At 41.9% G+C, this 21,870-nt stretch overlaps 1 protein-coding gene across 4 annotated transcripts in view; it reads left to right on the top strand.

Moving 5' to 3' along the window:
• PAX3 (paired box 3) overlaps positions 1-2,598 on the top strand; it is a 76,109-nt gene extending 73,511 nt beyond the window's left edge. For all 4 annotated transcript variants that reach the window (XM_056498787.1, XM_056498788.1, XM_056498786.1 and 1 more), the window contains 2 exons: positions 383-629; positions 1,189-2,598. In XM_056498787.1, coding sequence (XP_056354762.1) covers positions 383-629; positions 1,189-1,223 — 282 coding nt within the window. In that variant the 3' untranslated portion in view covers positions 1,224-2,598. The remainder of the gene's footprint in view (positions 1-382; positions 630-1,188) is intronic.
• Positions 2,599-21,870: the final 19,272 nt, after the last annotated feature.

Below are 21,870 nucleotides of genomic sequence, written 5' to 3'. Positions count from 1 at the left end.
TTTATGTTTGTAGATCATGCAGGACATCATGGTGAAAGAGCCTCTACTTCCTTTTTGTTCTCTTATAATTTAGTCCTCAAGGAATAAACATCTACAGAACTCCCAGCTGGGATCAGGCACTCTAAAACCATAAAAGTTTTAAAAAGTATTATTCCTTATTTGCCCCAATATCACTTCTATTGCTTGTTAGCCATCAGATTTTATTTTGGTGGATGATGTAACCAAATTCTATTTCCTCTTGGGATTAGCTACTCAAAGAACTATTCAAGTATCAAGTCTACCTGGTTTAGGAAATCAAATTATAGATTTGAGAACTTCTGTGGTTCAGTAAGCAATGGAGTTCTTCACATATTTTAACTCTTTCTATTATTCTGTCTCTCAGGTAATGGGACTCTTGACTAACCACGGTGGCGTGCCTCACCAGCCCCAAACTGATTATGCCCTGTCCCCTCTAACTGGGGGCCTGGAGCCCACCACCACCGTGTCAGCCAGCTGCAGCCAGAGGTTAGACCACATGAAGAGCCTAGACAGCCTGCCTACATCCCAGTCCTACTGCCCGCCGACCTACAGCACCACGGGATACAGCATGGACCCCGTCACGGGCTACCAGTACGGCCAGTACGGCCAAAGTGAGTACGGCACCTTGGCACTGGGAAGGGCACCCACCCTGCTGCCAGCACCCTGCTGCCAGCACCCTGCTGCCAGCACCCTGCTGCCAGCAGCCTGCTGCCTGGCTGTGGGGAAGGGAGCTCTGAGCACAGATCCTCAGGGCTCACTGCTACTTCTCCTCAAAGCCATGCACTGGTGAGATAGCTGATTGTTCGAGCAGGATTTCTGCTGCATAATTATTTTCTTAAGTGATGTCAACAACATCTTGATGTTATTAATTGTTGAGACATGAAACCTGATTGCCATTAGGTAAAACATAAGGGTTGTCCAAAATGAAATAACCGCTGGCATTCCACTATTAGAAACACATGTTCTTAATGAGGTCAGCTCAAGAATCATTACAGTATATAATCCCAGATACATAGAGTTTTGTCAAACTTGTCCTAGGAATAAAAATATTAGTCCCTTTCCTTTGATATATCAGTATTAAATATGACATTGTCAACCTGTAGTTGGCATGGCCCCATGCTGTGAGGTTGTCACAGCATGACTTAAAAAGCTTCTTTTGCTTTTTTGCAGGTGCCTTTCATTATCTGAAGCCAGATATTGCATAAATGAACTGTCCACTTCAAGTTAAAGCTGGTCTTGTTTTCCGGTCTCACTCCAAGGCTTGGATATGAGGGATCTTCTCAACACAGTGCAGCCTAAACTGGGGCAGTCCCACTGAGAGAAACAAGCTTGTTATGTTCTCCCCAGTCATAGCTTTTAGTAGACTTTTGAAGGCTGGACAAAGCTATACAGAAGACAAAGGCCAAAAGCAATAATGAATAAATGTGACATGCTTCATTATGAGTGGGTATATGAAACAGAGCAGTATTTAACATCACAGCCTGGCAAACATTCCATTTTTTTGTTGTTGTTGAAATTAATGTGCATTGATTGGGACAAATGGAACATTTTGAAACTAAACTTAGAGCAGTTGAGCTCTGTGTACTCTTACTCATCTGGCATCCAGTGCTGACTTTAGTCTAACTTTAAAACAGCTCAGTTTCTGAAGCAAGGTTGGGAGAGCCTCTCACTGGACACATTGGAAATTGTCATCAAGAGGAAACGTCACCATCCCTAGAAAGCTGGATAAGTGTGAAAGACTTCCTGAGCAACTCATTGGTTACCTTACCACGCTTTTGTAATCACCCTGTCAATAAATGTCACTCACAGGTTTTGCTTTGCCAAGAGAGGAGATCTTGTGTAACGTGAAACCCAGATTTTACCTTTTTGTATGTATTTTCCCAGTGTGTTTTGCCTTTTAAAACAAACATGGGAGACAAAAAACAAACCCCACCAATAACGCGGCTGATTTTCATAACTGCCTAGCAATGTGCAATACCGTGTACCTCACACAAACTTTGGGATCATCCAAAGTCATAGATATAGAATCAGAACTATATTTTTGCAGGTACTTTTATTTTTGCAGTGCATAATTCCTGATGATAAAATACAGAAATGTTGCAGTCTTCTGGATTACTGAAATCCAGCTTGCTAATCATGATTTAAAGGTCATCTTCAGGAGACAATACGAAGAAATGATTACGTTTACATGTTTTTTAGTGATGTACAGGACACAGACAGAGATGGACCTGTACTTGACACATCTGTTTAAATTATACAGTGAGATCCAATATAGAAAGTACAATTATAGGAACCAAGGTTTACAAGAAGTTTGCATTGTGACATTTTAGAATGTCAATAAATTTGTGTTTTGTGATGTTGAGAGGAAGAGGATGATGGAAGGCAGGATTATTTATTTCTCTCTATTCTTGGAACAAAGAGGGAGGCAGAACACAAATACATTCCTTTTAGAGTTAAGGACTAAGAAGTAGTGAGTTAGACTAGGTTCAGTACAGAGGTTAGTTCACACAATGGTCTTAAGGGTGATGGAAAAATGAAATATTATCTTTGTGTTGCAGCCTCTACAACAAAATGTGTTGTAAAAAAAAAAGAAAAACCCAAGCAAACAAAAAAAAAAACACAACAAAAAAAAAAGAAAACAAAAAAAGAAATGTCTTTCATGTAAAAAGTTCAGTAAATATTTACTATTTATAATGAATAAACATTATGAAGACTTTCAAAGCACTGATGATTTTGTCCTAAAATGTAGTATTGTGATAAATACATTGATACATTTTAATCTGAGTATCATGAAGAAATAAACCATGTTATCTTCGATGCAGACTGTATTCATTACATGAGTTTATTCTGCACACACCTTTGGTTGTGGGAGCATTGGGCAGCCTCTGTGCCCAGGTACTGCTTGTGTGCCATGTGGAAATCTGTGTGTGTCTGGGTGTGTGAGATAATGAACTTTGCATTTTCTGAATGCTGTGGGTACCAGTAGTACATCTTCCCAACAAGGGAAAAGCCCTTGCCATGCATTCCAAAGAAAACAATATCGGTTTAAACCCAGCACAAGTAGGGCAACTGGGATGGCTTCAGAAAATGCAGGGATTTTGTAATCAGTTATGGGCACTTTCTGTCCTGAATTAGCTTTTTTTCCTCAGAAACCTCAAGATTTTTTTAATAGGCCTACACACAAGCTGATTGTAAGGTGGGGAAGAGCTTTCAAAATGGGTGGAGTAAATTTGAATGCCACATCCGTGTGCAAGGGAATTTTACTTCACCCTAGGCTTGGCAAACATTTAATTTCCTCACTTTTAAACTTCTGAGACAATTAAAATTTAAAACTGTATTGTTAACAACTATTCCCTGCTCTAAACTGCTATTTTTTCTGATTTTTTTTCAACATTGCTTCCAAGGACTTGGCCCTTTGGCAATTGTCTCCTGTCCTAGGCTTGTTGCAAAGGCCAGGTAAACATCTATTTCCCCTTTTCTGTAAACTACTGGATAGAATCCTGCTTGCTTACACAGTTTGGAACTGGGTGATGAGTGCTCCTTCCCAGGAGGAGTGTACCCTTGTCACAGGGTGGTTGAGAAATGTCACCATCCTTTTCTGTTCCAGCAGCTGCAGGGGTGGGAGAGCTGTGATTTCTCCCCGTCCCCTCGATCCCACGGAGGTGGTTTACTGACCTCACGTTAGGATATGAGTACTTTGGCTGCTCCTTCTTCTTCTCAAGGGTGTCTCCAGCACTTTCTTGTGTGAGAGCCTGATGCAGAGCAGGAGACTGCAAACGAGACTGATAGGGAGGAAAGGCCCTGTCTCTGTCCATGGTGGAGGGTTGGAACTGGATGATCCTGAAGGTCCCTTCCAATCTCAACCATTCTATGACTCTTTGAAAATCACCCATTCTTCTCACAGTCAAGCCATGCAGTGGAGAACTGGGATCAGCTCTTGTAATTGGAAAGGAGGAGCCTGGGGCAGAGAGACTAAGCAGTATCTTGATTTATTATGTGCTGCAGAAATCTTTGACAGAGCTATAAGAATAACTTGGGATACTGTTGATCCCTTCTTGTTATCACTGTCAAGACTTAAGAGGTTCTTGGGAAGCACATATTTTTTCTGGGATATGAATCCTGGATGCTCAGAAAGCCAAATGGGAATGAGCCTGCCATGAATATTGCATTTGACAAAAAAGCCATGCAATAGCTGGAAAGAATGTGCTCACAGCAATGGAGTCCAAACCCTTCTCACTTGTGAGAGCAGAAAGGGCAGGTCTCAGGGTCTCTTCTCTTATTTTTTTCTGTGTGTGAGTGTGCGTATTTTACAAGATGGAAATAAATCACCACAGCTGCTTAACCAACTGCCTGTCATCTCATTAGAAATGGAAGCTTCTGAGAGACAGGTTTTCATAAAATTTTTTTTCTTTGTGTCACAACCATGACTTTTAATTTATTATTAAGTCTTTATCTATAAATGACTCCTACTCCCATCACAATATCCAGTATATGCACTTTGGCATACCTTAGTATGTATTGCTGCTATTCCTTTACCTGGGCATTAATGAATGATGATAAGGATGTGTACATAGTGCTGGCACTTGGCCCTTGTGCCATCATGGTTCCCACAAACAACACTTTGCAGTGTTCACACACAGTTTAAATCTTTCCTTAGTGCATTTACATCGCCTCAGAACCAGTGAGTGATTAACCCAGGGTGCCTGTGGACAGCTTGGGCACTGCAGCATTTCTGCATGCACTGTTTACTATTCAGCTACTCAGGCAATGTCACGAAAAATCATAATAAAACTAGGAAGACACATCACATTTGACCTTTGCTGAATAATTTAATAAAGCCAGCTTGATACACAAATATGAAAGAGCAGTTGCTGGTAAGAACGGAACTATTGCTTCCTTGTCTGAGAATTGGAAACAGCTCAGAAGCTTTATTAACCTTTTGGTGTCTTCATCTTCAGCAAAGTTTGTCCCTTAGGCCATAACCAAATGTTAAACTACTTGTTTCTCCCCACACTCCCCTCCTTTCAGCGCTCACACGGGTATCTTTGCTTATGCTGTGCACAATTATGGTCTCAGTTCTTCTCAGTCTCTGCACAATTATCCATTTTTTTCCCCTCACAAAGTCAGTTTTATCTACACAAACACTTTGCTCCCCATATATATGCATTTATTCATAATTATCTCAAATGTACATACCTCTAAAATTTTAGCTTTATAAGGGTGATTGTTACAGGCACTCTGCACACTCAAACCATGATATTTTATAATTCAGAGATGGAAAAAATGTCTTTGGACCCACTGTCCTGTAAGTGTCCCCACAGTCAGTATGAGAATAATTAACTAAGGGTACAGATCTCCTGAGATTTTTGAAATGCTGTTTTGGCTGCACTTATCCTGGGGAAGGGTCTGTGGGGGCTGGGGGTGCTGTGGCTTGCAGGGACCATCTGGTTCTGCACTACAGGAGCCATAGAGCATCACTGGGGTCTTGCCCCTCTGTGGAGTTCACAGCACAGTGTCTGATTGTCAAACCCTTCTCCATCATCCCCGTCTGAAGTCTCCAGGTGGTGGAACACACACTCTGCCCTCAATGCCATGGCTTCTCCTCATTGCCTCCCTTTCCCTTGTGGCTCTCCAACAAACTTGAGTCCTGCCACTCCCCAGGTGTCCAACAGCCACACCTTTTATCCCAGTGCCCACATCAGCTCAACAGAATTTCTCCTTCATTTGTCTTCCCAAAGACTCTGACTGGCAGCACCAGCCCAACTGCAGCGCTCCCAAAGCATCACACCACTGCTCCACCTGGCACTGAGACCTGAGGGAAATACTTGCACAGTCAGGGCTGCCTGGTTCGAAAAGGGGATAACAAAAGTGTGTGAAAAGGTGAGCTGGAGTTCAGCTTTTCCTGTAGAGCCCAGAAGGGTTTCTGTGTGCAGTGCAGTGTAGCCATGCCCAGCATGGGTGGGGATGGTGGGGAGTCAAGGGGGGCAACTGCAGGATATGTGGGGAGCAGCCAAAACATGGCCCTCACCAGCTGAGAGGCACAGCCCTGAGGAGAGCACAGAGCCACTGCCAGGAGCAGCTTCTGACCTGCTGGGACGGGGGAGCATCAAGGGGACAGTTCTTGGCTGGGAGGTGCTGGTGGTGGGCTCAGGGCTCAGGGCTGTGTGAGGCTGGGCTCAGGGCTCAGGGGTGTGTAAGGGCAGGGCTCAGGGCTCAGGGCTCAGGGCTCAGGGCTCAGGGCTCAGGGCTCAGGGCTCAGTGCTCGGTGCTCAGGGCTCAGGGCTCAGTGCTCAGTGCTCAGGGCTCAGGGCTCAGGGCTCAGGGCTCAGGGCTCAGTGCTCGGTGCTCAGGGCTCAGGGCTCAGGGCTCAGGGCTCAGGGCTCAGGGCTCAGGGCTCAGGGCTCAGGGCTCAGTGCTCGGTGCTCAGGGCTCAGGGCTCAGTGCTCAGTGCTCAGGGCTCAGGGCTCAGGGCTCAGGGCTCAGGGCTCAGTGCTCGGTGCTCAGGGCTCAGGGCTCAGGGCTCAGTGCTCAGGGCTCAGGGCTCAGTGCTCAGGGCTCAGTGCTCAGGGCTCAGGGGTCTGTGAGGCTGGGCTCAGGGCTCAGTGCTCAGGGCTCAGGGCTCAGGGCTCAGTGCTCAGGGCTCAGGGCTCAGTGCTCAGGGCTCAGGGCTCAGGGCTCAGGGCTCAGGGCTCAGTGCTCAGGGCTCAGGGCTCAGGGCTGTGTGAGGGCAGGGCTCAGTGCTCAGGGCTCTGTGAGCCATCTGGTCTCTGGTGCCAGCACGTCCAGATTCCACATGTAGAGGAAACAGCACAGCTTTCCCTGTGGGTGGCTGCAGAGACAGCAGGAACCGTGCTGGGAATCCTCTGAGAAACCTGAGGGATTCCTCCTGCTGAGGGCTAGGCCCAAACACAGTTTTCCACGTGGGTGTTGCTGTCCCAGGGAAGCTGTACAGTGGTTTCCCACTGGAGAGATGGTGCTACCATCCTCACTACCCCTAAAAGTGTGTGTGGGCTCAGCAAGGGCAGAGGTGCTCCCAGAGGTGCTGCCTTTGGGTAGAGCTTAGTCTATCCTTTGAGAATGGTTGGGAACAGCATGTACCATTTCTGGAGCTGGCTTCTGGTGCATGAAGCACTGTGTAAAGTTAAACCCCCCTCCCTTTCATGTGCTGCTGGGACATGGCAGGACTGTGCTGGTGCTGCAGAGGTGCCAGGGCATCCAGGGCTGAGCAGCAATGGGATATGGCAGGGAGCAGGATCCCTCAGGGATCTGCTTGGTCACTGCCCTTCCCAGGGCAGACAGCTCCTGTGAGCCTTTGCCTTAGCCTGGCTTTGGTGCCAGAGCACTTTGTCAGGCCCAGCCAGGATCCAGACTGTGCCTGCCTGTGCTGAGACAGTGATGGAGCCCCAGCAGGGAGGTGTCTGCCAGTCCTGCCAGCTGCCAGGCTGTCCCAGCCAGCTGCTGATCCCAGGGGCAGGGACAGAGTGCAGAACCTAGCACAGCAAAAACACCTGGGGTACTCAGTAAAGATACTTGGTTTGGCTAAAATAACCCTGGTTGATAATTTCTGGGGTTTAGACATGCATCAGACTTGTGGCAGAAATACTTACCTACCTCCTTTTGTAATCCTTATTCATAAGGGGCTACACAAATGTCTGATATTTGAAGGATCTGGAAGGGAGCATTTTCTCCACTCCCCATCTAAAGGAAAATATAATTTTCTACTAGTGTGGATGATATCACAAGTGCTCTCGCCAAAGAGGAACTTGCAGAATTTAATTTTTTTACTGCTAAATATGAAAAAATCCTCCTGAGAAGAATACACAGAATAGATAAGAAGCTCAATCTTATGCTCATGTGCACCCATTTTCTTTTGATTTTTAGTGGAAGTTTTAGGTGTGTGAGGACCCAGAGATAGCACAGATGAGTGATCAAGGAAATTTTGATCTGTGAACTACAGTTCTGTTACTTCTATTCTGATTCTGCTCAAGTTCATCAGGAAAGATTAACTTTGGCAGCTTGTTCAGTGACTAAATCTTGATATTTTTGTGGCTTAATTCATAACATAACTGTAAGCTATTGCTCTGTGTTTATATTTCCCATCCATTTCTCACATTTCCAAAGCATACTGATATGTGATCCTGGCAATTTAGCTACCATAATTGGCATTTTTCTAGGGCCAAAAGGAAACAAATTCCTTATCCTCCATACTTCTTTAATTTCTGAAAAACAACAAGTAACATGGTTAATCCTCTTGTTTGATCTTTCCCCCCCACTTTGAGTTTTTCTTATGGTCTTTTCCTTTTAATCTTTTACTTTCTTTTTAATCTTCACTCATTGTCCCCCTGCATTTGAAGAATTTCATGTACTTACATCTCTAAAAAGAATTGGACCACTTTATGGAAATAGCTCTTTAGGATCCTGTTCAAAGCACCATTATGTACTTTTAACTGTTTGGGGGAGGGTGAAAAAAGGAGAGAAAAAGCAACTTTAAAAGCAATGTTTGTTTGTGTAACCTAGCAGAGAACATTGATGCATTCAACAAGATGCAGAAATGATGTCTGGAAATGGCCCAAGTTAAATCAGATCAGACTACTTCAGATGAGCAGGAGGGTGAATAAGCATCTGCCTTTGATAAGGGTTAGATCACATAATCTAGCTCCTGGTAGGAGGTGTGTTTGGACCAAGACATTTCAGGAGGGGCAAAGCAGAGCAGCACAGGTGAGCTCCATGGTTCACCCCTGAGCAGCTCCTCCCAAACTGGAGAGAATGAGCTGGGCTGTGTGGATGCAAATCCCTTAAACCTTTCCTGCAGAGAACACCATTATGAGTAAGTCTTCCTTTGTACATCAGCCCTTCTCAGGTGGTGTGGAGACAGCTCTGTGAGCAGCCATGTGGGAGCTGGTGAAATGCAGTCCCAGTTTTGCTAGGGGTGGTGTGCTCTGGCACAAAACAAAACTGCTTAGATGTGTGAGGATGCCAGTACACTTCATAGTATAAGCTAAGACACTTATTTCTAGGAAATAATGAATATGCATCTCAAGAACCAGGCTGAAGCTGTGTTTTAAGAGGCAAGGTGAAGCACAGCATTCCTTGTTCATTGCATACCCAAAACTGCCACTGTGAATTCACTGGTGTGATTTTTGTCACTCAATTCTTGACTCGGTTGTGGTGTCCTACCCCTCAAAACCTCCACCCTCCTTTTTTTTTTTTTTTGTATTTTGCCAATCTCAAAATCCCCAGAAACTGGCCAACAGAGGTCATGTGTTTCTCAAGCAGGCAAGAAATTTACAGGGATTAACATGTGTCCAACTTAATTTATGCAGAATTGCAGGCTTCTTTTACTGAAGCAAATTCTTTAAAAAACAAACAAACAGTAAGAATTTACAGAGTTCTGGAAAAGTTGCAAAACCTAAATGAAATCCTTTTCCAGTTATGTGAATATAAATTGGGCATAGTTCCCCTGAAGATTTTATACTAGTTTAATGCATGTGTTTTATTTGTAGTTAGACTACTGATAAAACTTTTCTTCTGTTGCCTCAAAACAAGATTAGGCCACCTGAATCTCTTTTTTGCCCACAAGAATAAGTGAATTAGATCTCTCCTATAACTTGGCCCCAACCAAGAAAAGGATTTGGCATTGCTCTTTATTGGAATTTTAAATCTTTTTTCTTTCTATTCTTTTCTAAGCCTGATTTTAAAACAAAAAGTTAAAATGTGGAGCTGAGTATTTCTTCTAGAAGTTGCATATTCTAAATGTACTTATACCATACTCTGCTGCTCATATAAAATTACAGACTTCACTTTCATCTTTCTTTTTACAAGAAACCCTTAATGACAAATGCAGGCTGTTTAGTGATACTGATATACTGCAATCTTAGCATGTGAATTAGTCATCATACAATCAGTTCAGGGGGTCAGGCCTAAAGAAACAGTGCAGAGTTGGCAAACTGCTAGTCTGGTGATGTGCTCTCCACTTCAAAGTCATGGTGCTTATTCCTCAGAATTCAGATCACAGAAAGAAACAGCTGGTATTGTCGTTTGTGGCAGTAAGGACTTTTTTTTTGTAGCAAGATAAGGTTTCACTACTTTGTAAAACAACAATTTACTTTAGAGTGACCCAGCCTGTAAAACACAATAGGAAGCAGGAATCCACGGAGCAGTGCTCTGCTATTATTATGCAAGTAGACATGACCTGTGACAAACCACACTGGAGAAGACTTAACCTCCTTGCTCCTTGTCTGAAAATATTCAGTGTAGTCCACTTGTCAGTGGGAGTCAAAGGTTTCATATTCCAGAATGACTTTATAAGCAGTTCTTCTGTTTGGATATTGCTCTCTTGCATATTGCTCTCATGCAGTGTGGCACGTATTTTAGGCAGTACACAGCTACAGACTACCAGTCCTAATGCTTAATGCAAACACGTTAAAAGGTTCAACTTTATGCCTAAGCTCCAAGGCTGTCAAATTTGAGCTCAAATTTAAGTTTTCACATTCAGCTTGTACATAGCAGCTGACTGAAACACCTTATTTTTTTTTTCTTCTTCCCCTAAACACCCATCACTCACACTGGTGCTTTTAAAGTCATTTCACCTAGTAACCTGAGCAGATTTGTTGCCCAAATATTGTGGGGGTAGGAGAATAAAAAATTAAATCACACATTTTAAATTTCCTTGCAGATGTGTGTCTCAGGGATTCGTTATTGTTCTATTATTGTTATTATTCGTAGACTTCACAGACAAGGCAGGCTTATCAGCCAAATGCCTCATTATCAAAGGACTGAGACCCAATAAGTGCTTAACAGCATTCCTTACCAAAAGAGGAAATGGTTCCAGGCCAGATCCAACTCTGCCAGAGCTGGTGGACAGAGTCCCACTTCAATGAAGCATCACTTGGGGCCCCTCCATGCTCACTCCCCTCTATTTTCTGACATGCTTTTTAATTCCCCAAAATGAACCAAACAGCTTTAGCTTCTCTCATCTCGCAATGTGTTCTGCAACTTCTGGAAAGGAACCTGGACACAAGGAAAAATGCTACAGAACAAAAAGAGCCACAATACAAACCATATGACAACGCCTATTTCTTCATCCTCTTTGTCATGTTGTTTTACTCTTTCCTGGCATTAACTGTCTTTTTTGGTTATGTACGCTCGAAGAAAGCGGTTTCAAAGCAAGATCCTTACCAGGAGTTCATCGAGGATAGAAATCGAAATAAGAAGTGGAACATGACCCGGCCGGCGGTGATGAAATTTGACTTTGAAGAAGAAAGTATTCTTTGAACTCCTTAAACCAAAATACTCTGCAAAATGCACCGGGCTGTCTCTGCTGCCAAGATCTCAAGTGAAGATCTACACATTTATCTTCTTCAACCGTCACCCTCACAATAAATCAGAGTATTGCTTAAAATAGGTAAAGGAAAAAGAGTTCTCTTTTGTTTTCTTGTAATCCATTTGTTGCTGGAATATATATTTTCTAAATTTTGGAGAAATCCTATAAACTTTTAAATGAGAGTGAAAAGTGGATGTTTTTGGCTTTTGCTTCTGGTTGGGTGCTACAAGAATGGGAATCCACACAGAGACCCTGAATTTAAGACAAAGGACTAGTTTATGTGTGCATATACCCAGTCCAGTGGAATGCTGTTGCTTCTGAGTCCTTCAGACCTGGGAATTGGAGTGTAGTATCCCTTGGACGTGCCTCCCTGGAGTAGCAGAATGCATTTTGCCTAGACCAGCAAATACTATTTAACATGTAAATATAGAAAAGCTCCTCTTGCATTCCCTCCCCTCAAAAATTAATTTCATATGCTATGGCAAAAGATTCAAAAAAACATCTGCAAAATGTAATTAAAATGCATCTAGTGGAAAAACAGGTTGTGTGTTCAGTAAGTTTAGTCCTTGCCTTGTCCATATTTTGTATGTATTTATTCTTCACCAGTTTCTAATTGAAGTGTACGTTTCATTTATAGAGAATGGTAAATACAGCTGATCACAAACCTAACATGGGAAGGGCTTCTCTGTGTCTGCAGTAAATATTTGCTAAAATATTACACAAGCTTTGCTCAGAGTTGTACTGAACACATTAGCCTACCATCTGATTTGTTAATTTTTCTCCTGCTTAATAAGTATTGAAAAAATAAGAGTTCTGACATAGAACATACTGCTGTGCTTAATCCAAAAGAGCAGTGCTTAGGTGCTCAGTGATATCCTGCATGTGCTGTGGCACACTGCTCTGTGATAGCACACGTGTTCATCTTCTGAGCATTTAACTTGCCTCCCTCCTTAGCCAAGGTCTCCCATTAATGGTCCCCACTCGTATCCTGTGTGTAACTGCTTGGATACATTTCACACAGGGCTGCATGACAGAGCCTCTGGCTGCTCACAGGGCTCTCTGAGCACGGTAATCTTTCTCAGGCAGTAGGTAGGCTCTGGTTTTCCTTACTGTGCATACAAAGCCAAAGTGGGGCACATAAATTTCCCTGTATGTATTAACTTTTCCTGCTAGTGGAATTATAAAGTTAAGGATTTGGTTTGTCTAAAGTGTGTAGCTTTCATGATTATGTATGGACTGTTTTAGGGATGTGTAGATTTTTAATTGAGAAAGGTTTTGTATCTATTCAGCCTGGGCTAAATACTCAGATGGTATTTTTGTTTCCTGGTGGGATGTGTTCTGGTGTGTGTGCAAGCAGGGAGGTTGATGTTATGCATAGCCCTTTCTCATAAAACTAATGTTTGCTTCCTGCTTACCAGCATGAAAGTTAGTAGGTGTTTACTCAGCTCAGAGTGCTCTGTCTCTGATAGCTGTGCCAAAGCAAGATAATAAGAATAAGGTGATACTTTCTCAGTTGTACTTGTTCAGCCTTCAAGGATTTGTTGGTCAAACAGGGGCCATCTGTGGCAGAGGCCACTCCTGTGCCTCCATGCGGGGGTGGGATATGTGCAGAACACTGATTTGGAAGGGATGAACACAAGCTTTTCAACAGGCCAGAAAATGTTCACAGATGTACTTTTGCTCGATTCATCCAACTCCAATTTAAATGGTTTTGACTATATTAACAAGACCAGAGCTGCAGCTCTTGCACAAAGCAGTGTTTCGTCTATGTTATGCGTGTCCTGGCTGCTTCATCTACAGAGTTTGGAGTGGAAAAATGAAAGTTCAAGTTATCTGTGTTCACATCATGCTCCTGACTTTGGAGTATGTGAAATTGAAATCACTCTGAGTTTAGTGGCTTGTTAGGGCTTGGAGCAAATGGGCAGACCAACTCTTCCAAACACAGAATTCTGGCTTCTTTTTATGCTCTGAAAAGGCTGTGTAAATGTGCTCTCCTGACAAAAGATCTTTTACTGTTTTTATCTTGTTGTCAGTGCTATTTTATTCTTTGTGGTGTATGCTATATCATCTTAAAAATTAAAGATAATTCTTTGAAACTTCCTTTGAACCTATGTCCTTTATTTCTGTAAGATATTTCTGCTTTTGTCTTACCAAGCAATTATCAGATCAGCCTAAATCCCTTAAGCATTCTTCAGCAATGTGCTGCCATTTTCTGAAGTTTAGACTTTTTGGAAACATTCACAGCTCACTTAACAACAAGACCGCAAATTCTTCAAACAATTTTACGTCGTTCGTGCCTGCACGCATTTGTGTGTGTGTGACTCTGTGTGTGAGTGTGTGCCAACAAGAAGAGGCTTTTTCCTGTCCATCTCTGTGCAGTAGTAAAAATGTCTCTTTGTCACTGTTAGCCACAGCACACGTTGGTGGCATTATTGGCCTTTTTTCTTCCATGTGTCAAAGCCTGTTCACCCCTACCCAGGTGCTCTTAAGAGTAACAAATGAGAGAGGACCATTCCATGTTTCAGCTCCGTGGGCAGATCTGATCCTCAGCCACCACAGTGTTTTTGAACCTTCAATGCAGCCACATCCCTCTGCCCTCCCGACTGTTCAGTGAATCAGCTGGAGTGGGAGAAGTTTTAGGTTTGGAAGTGTTTGGAATGGAGGTGTAGAAGGGATTACAGGCACCCTCACCCCTGATAAGTCACAGTTGTACTAATTACCAAAGAAGAGGAACAGCTTTGCCCTTAATGGGTCACATCTGTGACTAATAAAGATAAGTGTGATAAAAAGGATGGGGCTGGCTAGTTAGAGGGTCTTTGAGGAAGAGGGTTTTGGGGAGGTAGAGGAGCCCTGAGGAAGAGGGAATGCTGCAGAGAGACGAAAAGAAGAATGAAGTGAGGAACAGTGCTGTTGCAGTAAGAGATCTGCTGTGAAGTCAAACATGACAAGGAGCTGCAGTTTTGGTGCTTCCCTCCATAGAGTGTTGTGTTTATTGCCTGGTCTGGAAACAGAGGGTGGCAAGGGCAGGGATAAGTGACACACATACCATGATGTGAAAGTTCTGAGGCAATTAATGCACTGCCTATAATGTGAGAATTATTAATCTAATTTTGTCTTCTGTGTATGAAATCAGTGCAGTGCTTGCAGAAGCCTGTGATGTGTAAACTTGTCAGTCCCCTTTACAGTCACCTCTGGTTTTCTGTGTGTGGGGTGTGAAACAGGACTGGGAGAGCCAAAATTACTCCATTCATGGTGAGCCCTGGGCTGTGGAGTATGATTTACACCTCTGAGATAACCAGAATGCTCCAGGCTAAGCACTGGAGAAGGAAGGGAGGTGGGGAAAGGTGAGCTTTGCAAAGCACCATAATGAGGACTCAGCCCAGGCAAGGGCCTGTGAGGCAATAGGAAATGGAGTTGGGGAGGCTGTTTGTGGCAGCAAGACTCAGTTCTACATGCTAATAAGTGCCTTGAAGTTTAAAAGCTTTAGCATTGCAAGAAGAGAGGGATTCATTAGTTTTTTTTTGGTTTGTATTTTTTCTCTCTGCTTACTGGTGTTCTGAATTAACATCACTCATCTGATGATCTCACTAAGAACCTTCTTGTTCCTTCTTCCTTGCTAGTAAGAAACATACTAAAACCAATTAGGTCATGAGTCTTGCTTTAGTTCCCCTACTTTGTGCTATTTCTTGTGGCCCTCTATAACATGTTGCAGCTGATGTGTGTGGGTTGCTTTTGGGGAGGCGTCCACTTTGAATTTAGTTTGAGCATTTTGAGATATTCTATGAAAGGCTTCACTGAAATGCAGGCATGTTGCAGTTTCCACTCAGCCTTTGTGAATTAGTACTGTAGCCCTCTCAGACTGGTTTGCAAGAAGGTCTTCTGATTAAACTCCTGCTGAGAAATATTAGGTTCTTCTCTAATTTTATTTGCCTATGTATATACCCATGTGGCACATGTGTTTTAGTGTATTAGGGTTTGTCTTCCTCTGAATGCCAAAATTATGACAAATAAGCAAGATCAGCTAGAACAGCAGATATTTTGTACTGTCCTCATACTGGTGTAAATTTGGAGTAAGTTAATTTGGGTATGTGAATTCTGGTGTTTGCTGGTATGTGAGTTATATCTAGAACTGAATCTTATAGGTGTATTTTGACTGCTTACAGCTCTGAACTCCACAAATGGAGCTCTCTGCACCCATGGGGAGGCTAAAATACATATTGGGTGACCAGGTGTTCCTGCAGCCAGTAGGCAGCTGTAGACATTGAGCATTCTGTTGCAGTAGTTACTAATGCATGAAAGACTTAATGGCAGTGACTGCTGTTGCATTCCAGAAAAAGTTAAATATGCTTGAATTAAAGCAAGCCTGACACTAGCACTATATATGTCTCAACCTTGTTTAGTTAGCATGGCAGATCCTGCAAACTTTTGAACTTTTGTCACCTGTGCCATACCTGTTTGCATAGACAAAAAGAGCCTGTTATTTAGTAAGGAAATACTTTTCTCATCACAGGAACACATAAAATGACTTTATGGAATTGTTCAAGTACCTCTGGCCTGGATTCAGAGGAGCACACAAGTCTACACTGAAATAGTCTGTCAGTCATATGTATGAGTGCAGTGGGACTTGGAGAGCACATGCTTAAAATTAAGCACATGCTGCCATGTTCTCCTGAGCAAGCCTGCTTACCCTGCTTGGAAACTCAATAAGTGCAGCAATCTGTACTACAAACTTAAGCAGCTGAAATAGGCTGGGTTTTTTGTGTTTTTTTCCCCCCCTCTTTTTGTGTGGGATGTGTAATAGCAAATCCTTTGCCATGTAAGTAAGCATAGTAAATTAGCAGAGTTTATACTTCTGGGAATAAGTGAATTCTGGGGGCTTGTTTTGAATCAAATTAATGTGAACTCTGCAAAGACTCTTTTCCTCCATAGCAGAATGACACAGTTGGAGACCTTTCAGTTTTTTTTGGCTATTCTTAAAAATAAAATAAAAAAAATGGAAGGCACAGTAAGCTTTGACTGACAACTTCTTGTAGTATAACTGTGTACTACCTTCAGCTTGTTTTATAAATTCTCAGCAACAGAGCCTTCTTTTCAGCCTGGGAGTGCTATGTGACCTAGCACATGAAACTACAGTAAATATAGATGGTAGTGGCTCCTCCCTGCCATATATTTGCTTTCATCCCCCAAGACAAAGGACAGCCAAAGGTGTAATGAAATTAACACAAAGATAAAATATTCTGCCAGTTGAGGTTATGTGTATCCTTGTGTGTATAGGAAAATGCTCAATGTGTATTAAAAAGTCAAAAGAAAATTGTACTTTCTTCTGCCTCATTTAGAAGCCTGTGGTCAGGCCCAATGTATTTGCTGGGTAGCTGTCCTTGTTTCCTGCCCTGGCAAAGCAATCCTTACCTTCTAGTTGCTGGTGACATCAATCCTACCTCTGTGTCTGAAGGGGACTAAACTTGGATGCAAGTTTGTTTGAAAGTGTCAAAAGCTTACAGTGATCACTTTGTCCTTTGCCTTGAGTCACTGAGGTGTCTCAGTGTGGTAACAGAGTCAAACCTGTGAGTTCATGGTGGCTCCCCAGGCTCACAGTGAGGTGATTGGACACTGAGGGTTTTACAGACAGATACAAATCTGTGATTTGGAAAGGGCATCCTGAGAGGGACAATGTGCTCCTGGTCTCCTCACACTGAACATGGCCTTTGCTTCAGCAAAAAATGTAAGTGCTGTGTGGTCCACAGTGACCCTGATGAACCAATCAATTCCACAGTAATTTTTCAGGGGAAGGGGGAAAAATAAATCTGTTTGACATGATGCCAAGACTAGGTCTCCCCACCTCTAAATAAAATAGCTTGAAGTAAAGCTGTAGTAGTTTTATTTTCAGCAGAGCATTTTTATAGACGAAGTCTTTGAAACTTTTTGATGCACAGAATCATTAGATAATCACATAAATAGCTTGGTCATGCAGTGTCATGTGGTTTTACTTATATACAGAAGTTGTTGAACCATTTTCTGTCTCTTCTTTCTTCTATCTCTGTGGTATTTGCTGATTCATCCAAACTGCTGTGTATTGAGGGAAGGAGTTAATTGCAGTGGAGTGGTTCTGTCAGAGCCTCCATGGGTCCTCTCATGTTTGCTTATCAGTGCTGATCCTGAGGGGCTGGAGGAGAGGGAGTGTAATCTGTGCTCAGCACTGAGCACCACCAGCCTGGCAGGGCTCCTGCCTTCCAAGGAGCTCTCTATGAAGTGACAGTTCTCATTTTGTGCTTATTTGAAGAAAACTCTCCTGCTGAATGGTGAAGTTTGGTTCCAGTCTTGGAATTGTGAGCAACATGGGAACTGTTTTGCCCCTAGTCTTCTCAAGTCACTTAAGTATTGAATTTTTTAGTTTTTTTATTTTTAGGAAAGGAGGGGGAAAAGAAAAATGTGTTTTTTCTAACTTCCAGCTGTATGCTTTGATCCTGTATCCTTCTGTGTGTTTGTTTCATTGCTGTAAGATCAGGATGTGGGGGATATAAACCAGCTTTTTTCTCCAGCTTTATATTGGTGCCAGCTCAGATGCCCAGCTCATCTGGGGAGGGTGAAAAAAATTTAAATTTGGCACAGGGAGGTTACTCATAGCAACCAACTTTAGGCCCTGAGCAGAGTGAGTTGGTGAGGGGCAAGGCTGCAGCTCTCACCTGCCTTTCTTCCTTGGTGGTCCTATAGGATAAACACACTAAATCCAAATTCACATCTCTAGGTGGGACCTAAACTTAAATATATCCCTCCTGGTAGATGGTAGACCTTTTCTTCTGTTTTCTTTATATCAGCATTTTAATAATTATTTGTATTTAATGTAATGCTTTAAACATTACCTGTATCCTGCAGCATGTGACATGCTTTTAGCTGCTTTGTTATATACAGTTACTATACAACTATATAGAAAGTTATAAATCAATGAGCATAATAAAAAAGGCAAACAAGTAGCTCTGCATTAAAGGAATCTTGGGGAATACATGTTTTCCAGCTGATCATTCTTGAAACTGACTGCAGTCAAAATTAAATATTCCCATCTCAGAAGAGCCTGTTTGAAGCACTGATGTGTTAATTGGAATGTGTTTAGTGTTTTAAGCTTATCAGGCAAAAACTGTAGTCAGAATGTTGTGCCAGCTCTGAATTATACTGTTGTGCCACACAGAAAACAAATTTCCTTTAGATGATGAGCATGGGCTGGATAGGATGGATGGGAGGTGTCACACAGGTATTACCCACGATTTGTCTGACTGCACAATTACACTGGAAGAAAGCATAAGCATCCCAACACTTCTAATCTGAAGTATTTGTACCTTTCAGAGGGACAATAAGAATGATTGTGTGCCAGACAGCATGAGGATTTCAAATCCAGAACATTTGTCATTTCAGTTAATGGAGTGTGACTGAGGGAGGAATTTGATCTGTGAGTTTTAGTTTTGAATCTATCAGTTCTGTTGCTGACCATTAATTTTGCTTCAGCATGTAGAGGATGGCATTTTTTTGTCTAAATACCTACTGGGGAATAGTAAAGAACCCAAATATTTTAGAGCTCCATGTACATTATTTTAGTTGTGATCTTCCTCTTGCACACACACATCTATTGCAAATCAGTCTCCCTTTCCTGAAGCCAGCACTGCATCCTCAATCCACACTACCTGAGGATGTGTCCAGTGTTTCTTAGTTTTGTAAGTATTTCCTTCACTTTCATTGAATTAACTATTTTGTATATGATTGAGTACTCTAAACTGTATGTGGCCTTTGTGAAAGAAAAATATGGGATATTTTTATATTTATTTACTTCTATTTTTCCATAAATTCCTGCAAAAACTTATTTGCTTATTTATTTTTAATCTGAGTCTCAACTCTTCCTTTTTTTCATGCCTAGTTAATTTTTCAGTCAGAATAGGACACCTGTCAGCCAACTGAGATGAATTTCTATAATTTAGAGACTGGTCATAAAGTGCTTAAAGCTCTGGGGACTTGGGTACCACCCAGTGCAGAACAGATTAATTTCATGGTGTTTTTCTGCATTTGCACAAATTAAAAATAAGAGAATCTGTACTTTGTTTGTTTGAACTTCTTGAATTAAAAGTCTTCAATTCATTTTGAGCTTGGGTTTGGATGCTCAACATTTTCAAAAGTCTCCAGATTCCAAGTTCAATGCCTGTTGGATGTGCAGGCCTCTTTCTCTGCCTCTATCCCATTAATTTCTGATGCAGAAGGATTCTGTAGCCTTTGTTCCTCACCAGTTTTCTCCACTTGGGCATTACCCTTGTTTGCATGTTTCAGACCTAGCATTTCTATATTACATGTTATTGCTGGATGAAATTCTGGTCTTGGACTTTAAACTTGTCTTCACTCCTGTCTCAGGCAGTGCTGGTGCTTCATGTTGGGATTGGTGTTTGAAGAGACAGAACTGTGGCTTCAGGGGTCTCTGGGTTGTTTGGGGGAACTGTGGTTTGATTAACGATTCAGAGATGCAATATAATTCAGCCATGCTTACTTTTAGCTAAACCAGTCCAGCTCTTCTGGGATTTTTTTTTTAAATTCTCTTCTCTCCTTCCTTATAGTGAGAGCAGATAGGGGTGTTTCCCCCTCTTGGCCTTTGTAGAATGTTGCCATGAAAACAATACCTTTCAAACCTGCTGAAACATGGAAAACCCACAAATGGAAAAATTTTAGGCCATGAAGAATAGCTGTAACAATAGTTTGGTGGCTTAAATTATTGAATCACATCTCCCTCTAGGGTTTAGATGTCCTGGGATGGGGTCAGGCTGCCAATAGATGACTTTGCCTGTAGCAAGTTTTGCCATTTATAAAATGTTTCATTGCAGTTCCCATGATATTTGTACATGCAGGAAACTATTTTGAGTTAAAGCATCTCTTAATTTCTGACACTGTACAGGAGTTAACCTGATAATGACTGAACTACAGCTTTTGGGTTTTCCACAAAATTCTGCCACTAAGTGGTTTTGTTGGAGCTTTGGGTTTTTTTTCCTCCCTAATTATTTTTTTTTACTTTGGTAAATTTAGATGGGTCTTCTACTCTGCACTTAGCAGTTCACTCAAAGCTGCTCAGGTTAGGCACCCTCTGTGTTTAATGGAGTGAAATAGGAGCCTTCCTGAGTGCATTACTACTCAATTATATAAAAATTTATTTTAAGGTAGGTGTATCAGCTTCTGGTGTATTTCTGCCCACTGACCAGGTAGGCTAACTTTTATTTGATTTGCTTTATCATTTTAACAGGAAGGAACTTTACATATCAAAGAGCAAGCAGTAGTATCTAACACTTAGAAGAGCAGGTTGTTTTTGTCTAATATTTCTTCATAATTTCTTTATATACTCAACTATATATAGATATAATAATATATACAGCAAGATATGGTAGAGCAATTGCTTGGAGTTAGTCTGGTTTTCTGTTCTGAAATGTGGATCATTGGTTTGCAGGTACTTAGTTCTTGAGGGCTGACAATACATCTTTACTACAGGTGGATAGTTTATTAAATATCTTGTAGCTATTGCCTAATTTATTCCACCATAATTTGGCAAACTGCAGAATATCTTGGACTTATTAGGTGTTTTGTGGAAAGAGAACTGAGTCAATGGTGTGATAAAGGCCAAAGCAGGTAGCAGTCTGAATTGGCTGTTGCTACCTGTTGGCATAAATCACTTGAATAGATCAGCTCTGTAGTGCCTAGACTAAATTAAGACTAGTTGGAAATTACCTACATTTCATAAACACTTCGAAGGCTGTTCTGAAATTAGAAAGTAATTCTCTTGGTCTTGCTACCTGCCCTTTAAAAAAATCACTGCAGTTGCACTGCTCTCCTTCTATTGAGAGAATACCAAGGTAAAGGCACAGCAGTACCTGGCTGGGTTTTGTAGGCTCCAGAAACAGACTATTTGCCTTTTCTGCATTTATTCCATAGAGGAGGGCTAATCTACAACAGTGCTTTTTCCAGAGCCTGTGCCTAACTCACATGTATGATTTTTCCATTCTAGAACTAATTAGTTTTGGTTGAGTAACTCATCAACATTAAGTAACAATAAGAATCATATTTCCAGGAACACTTTCCTTGTCACAGAAAATTGGAATCAACTGTGGAAGTGTGGTTACTGAATCTAGTTACTTTTTACAGAGTTTTTTTTTCCAAGACAGAGCTTCCTCCTGTAATACAAAGTCTTTTAAATACAGCTGATTGAGTGATTGGATTGTAGTTCTAAAATTTTAGACTTCTTTGCATGTAAAGTTTCATTGCTCTCTGATTTTAATAGAAATATTTGCATATTCTGAAAACCTTCCCAATATGAGGGGCAGTTCTGCTAAAGGAGAAAATTTTAAGGAAACTCTTCTCTGGAATCTTTCAAGAAGAGATTAGATAAGTGTTGGCTCTGGGTGGAGCTCTGAAAATCCCTCCAGTTTCACACTTGCTGTGAGCCATGCAATCTGTTTAGTCCATTTGAGTTACACAGGACTGCAGCTGGTTTCAGTTATAAAAGTTTTGTTTAC

This window comes from Oenanthe melanoleuca, chromosome 9, assembly GCF_029582105.1.
Source record: "Oenanthe melanoleuca isolate GR-GAL-2019-014 chromosome 9, OMel1.0, whole genome shotgun sequence".
In the NCBI taxonomy this organism is placed as follows: domain Eukaryota; kingdom Metazoa; phylum Chordata; class Aves; order Passeriformes; family Muscicapidae; genus Oenanthe; species Oenanthe melanoleuca.
This window is presented reverse-complemented; position numbering and strand designations above follow the sequence as displayed.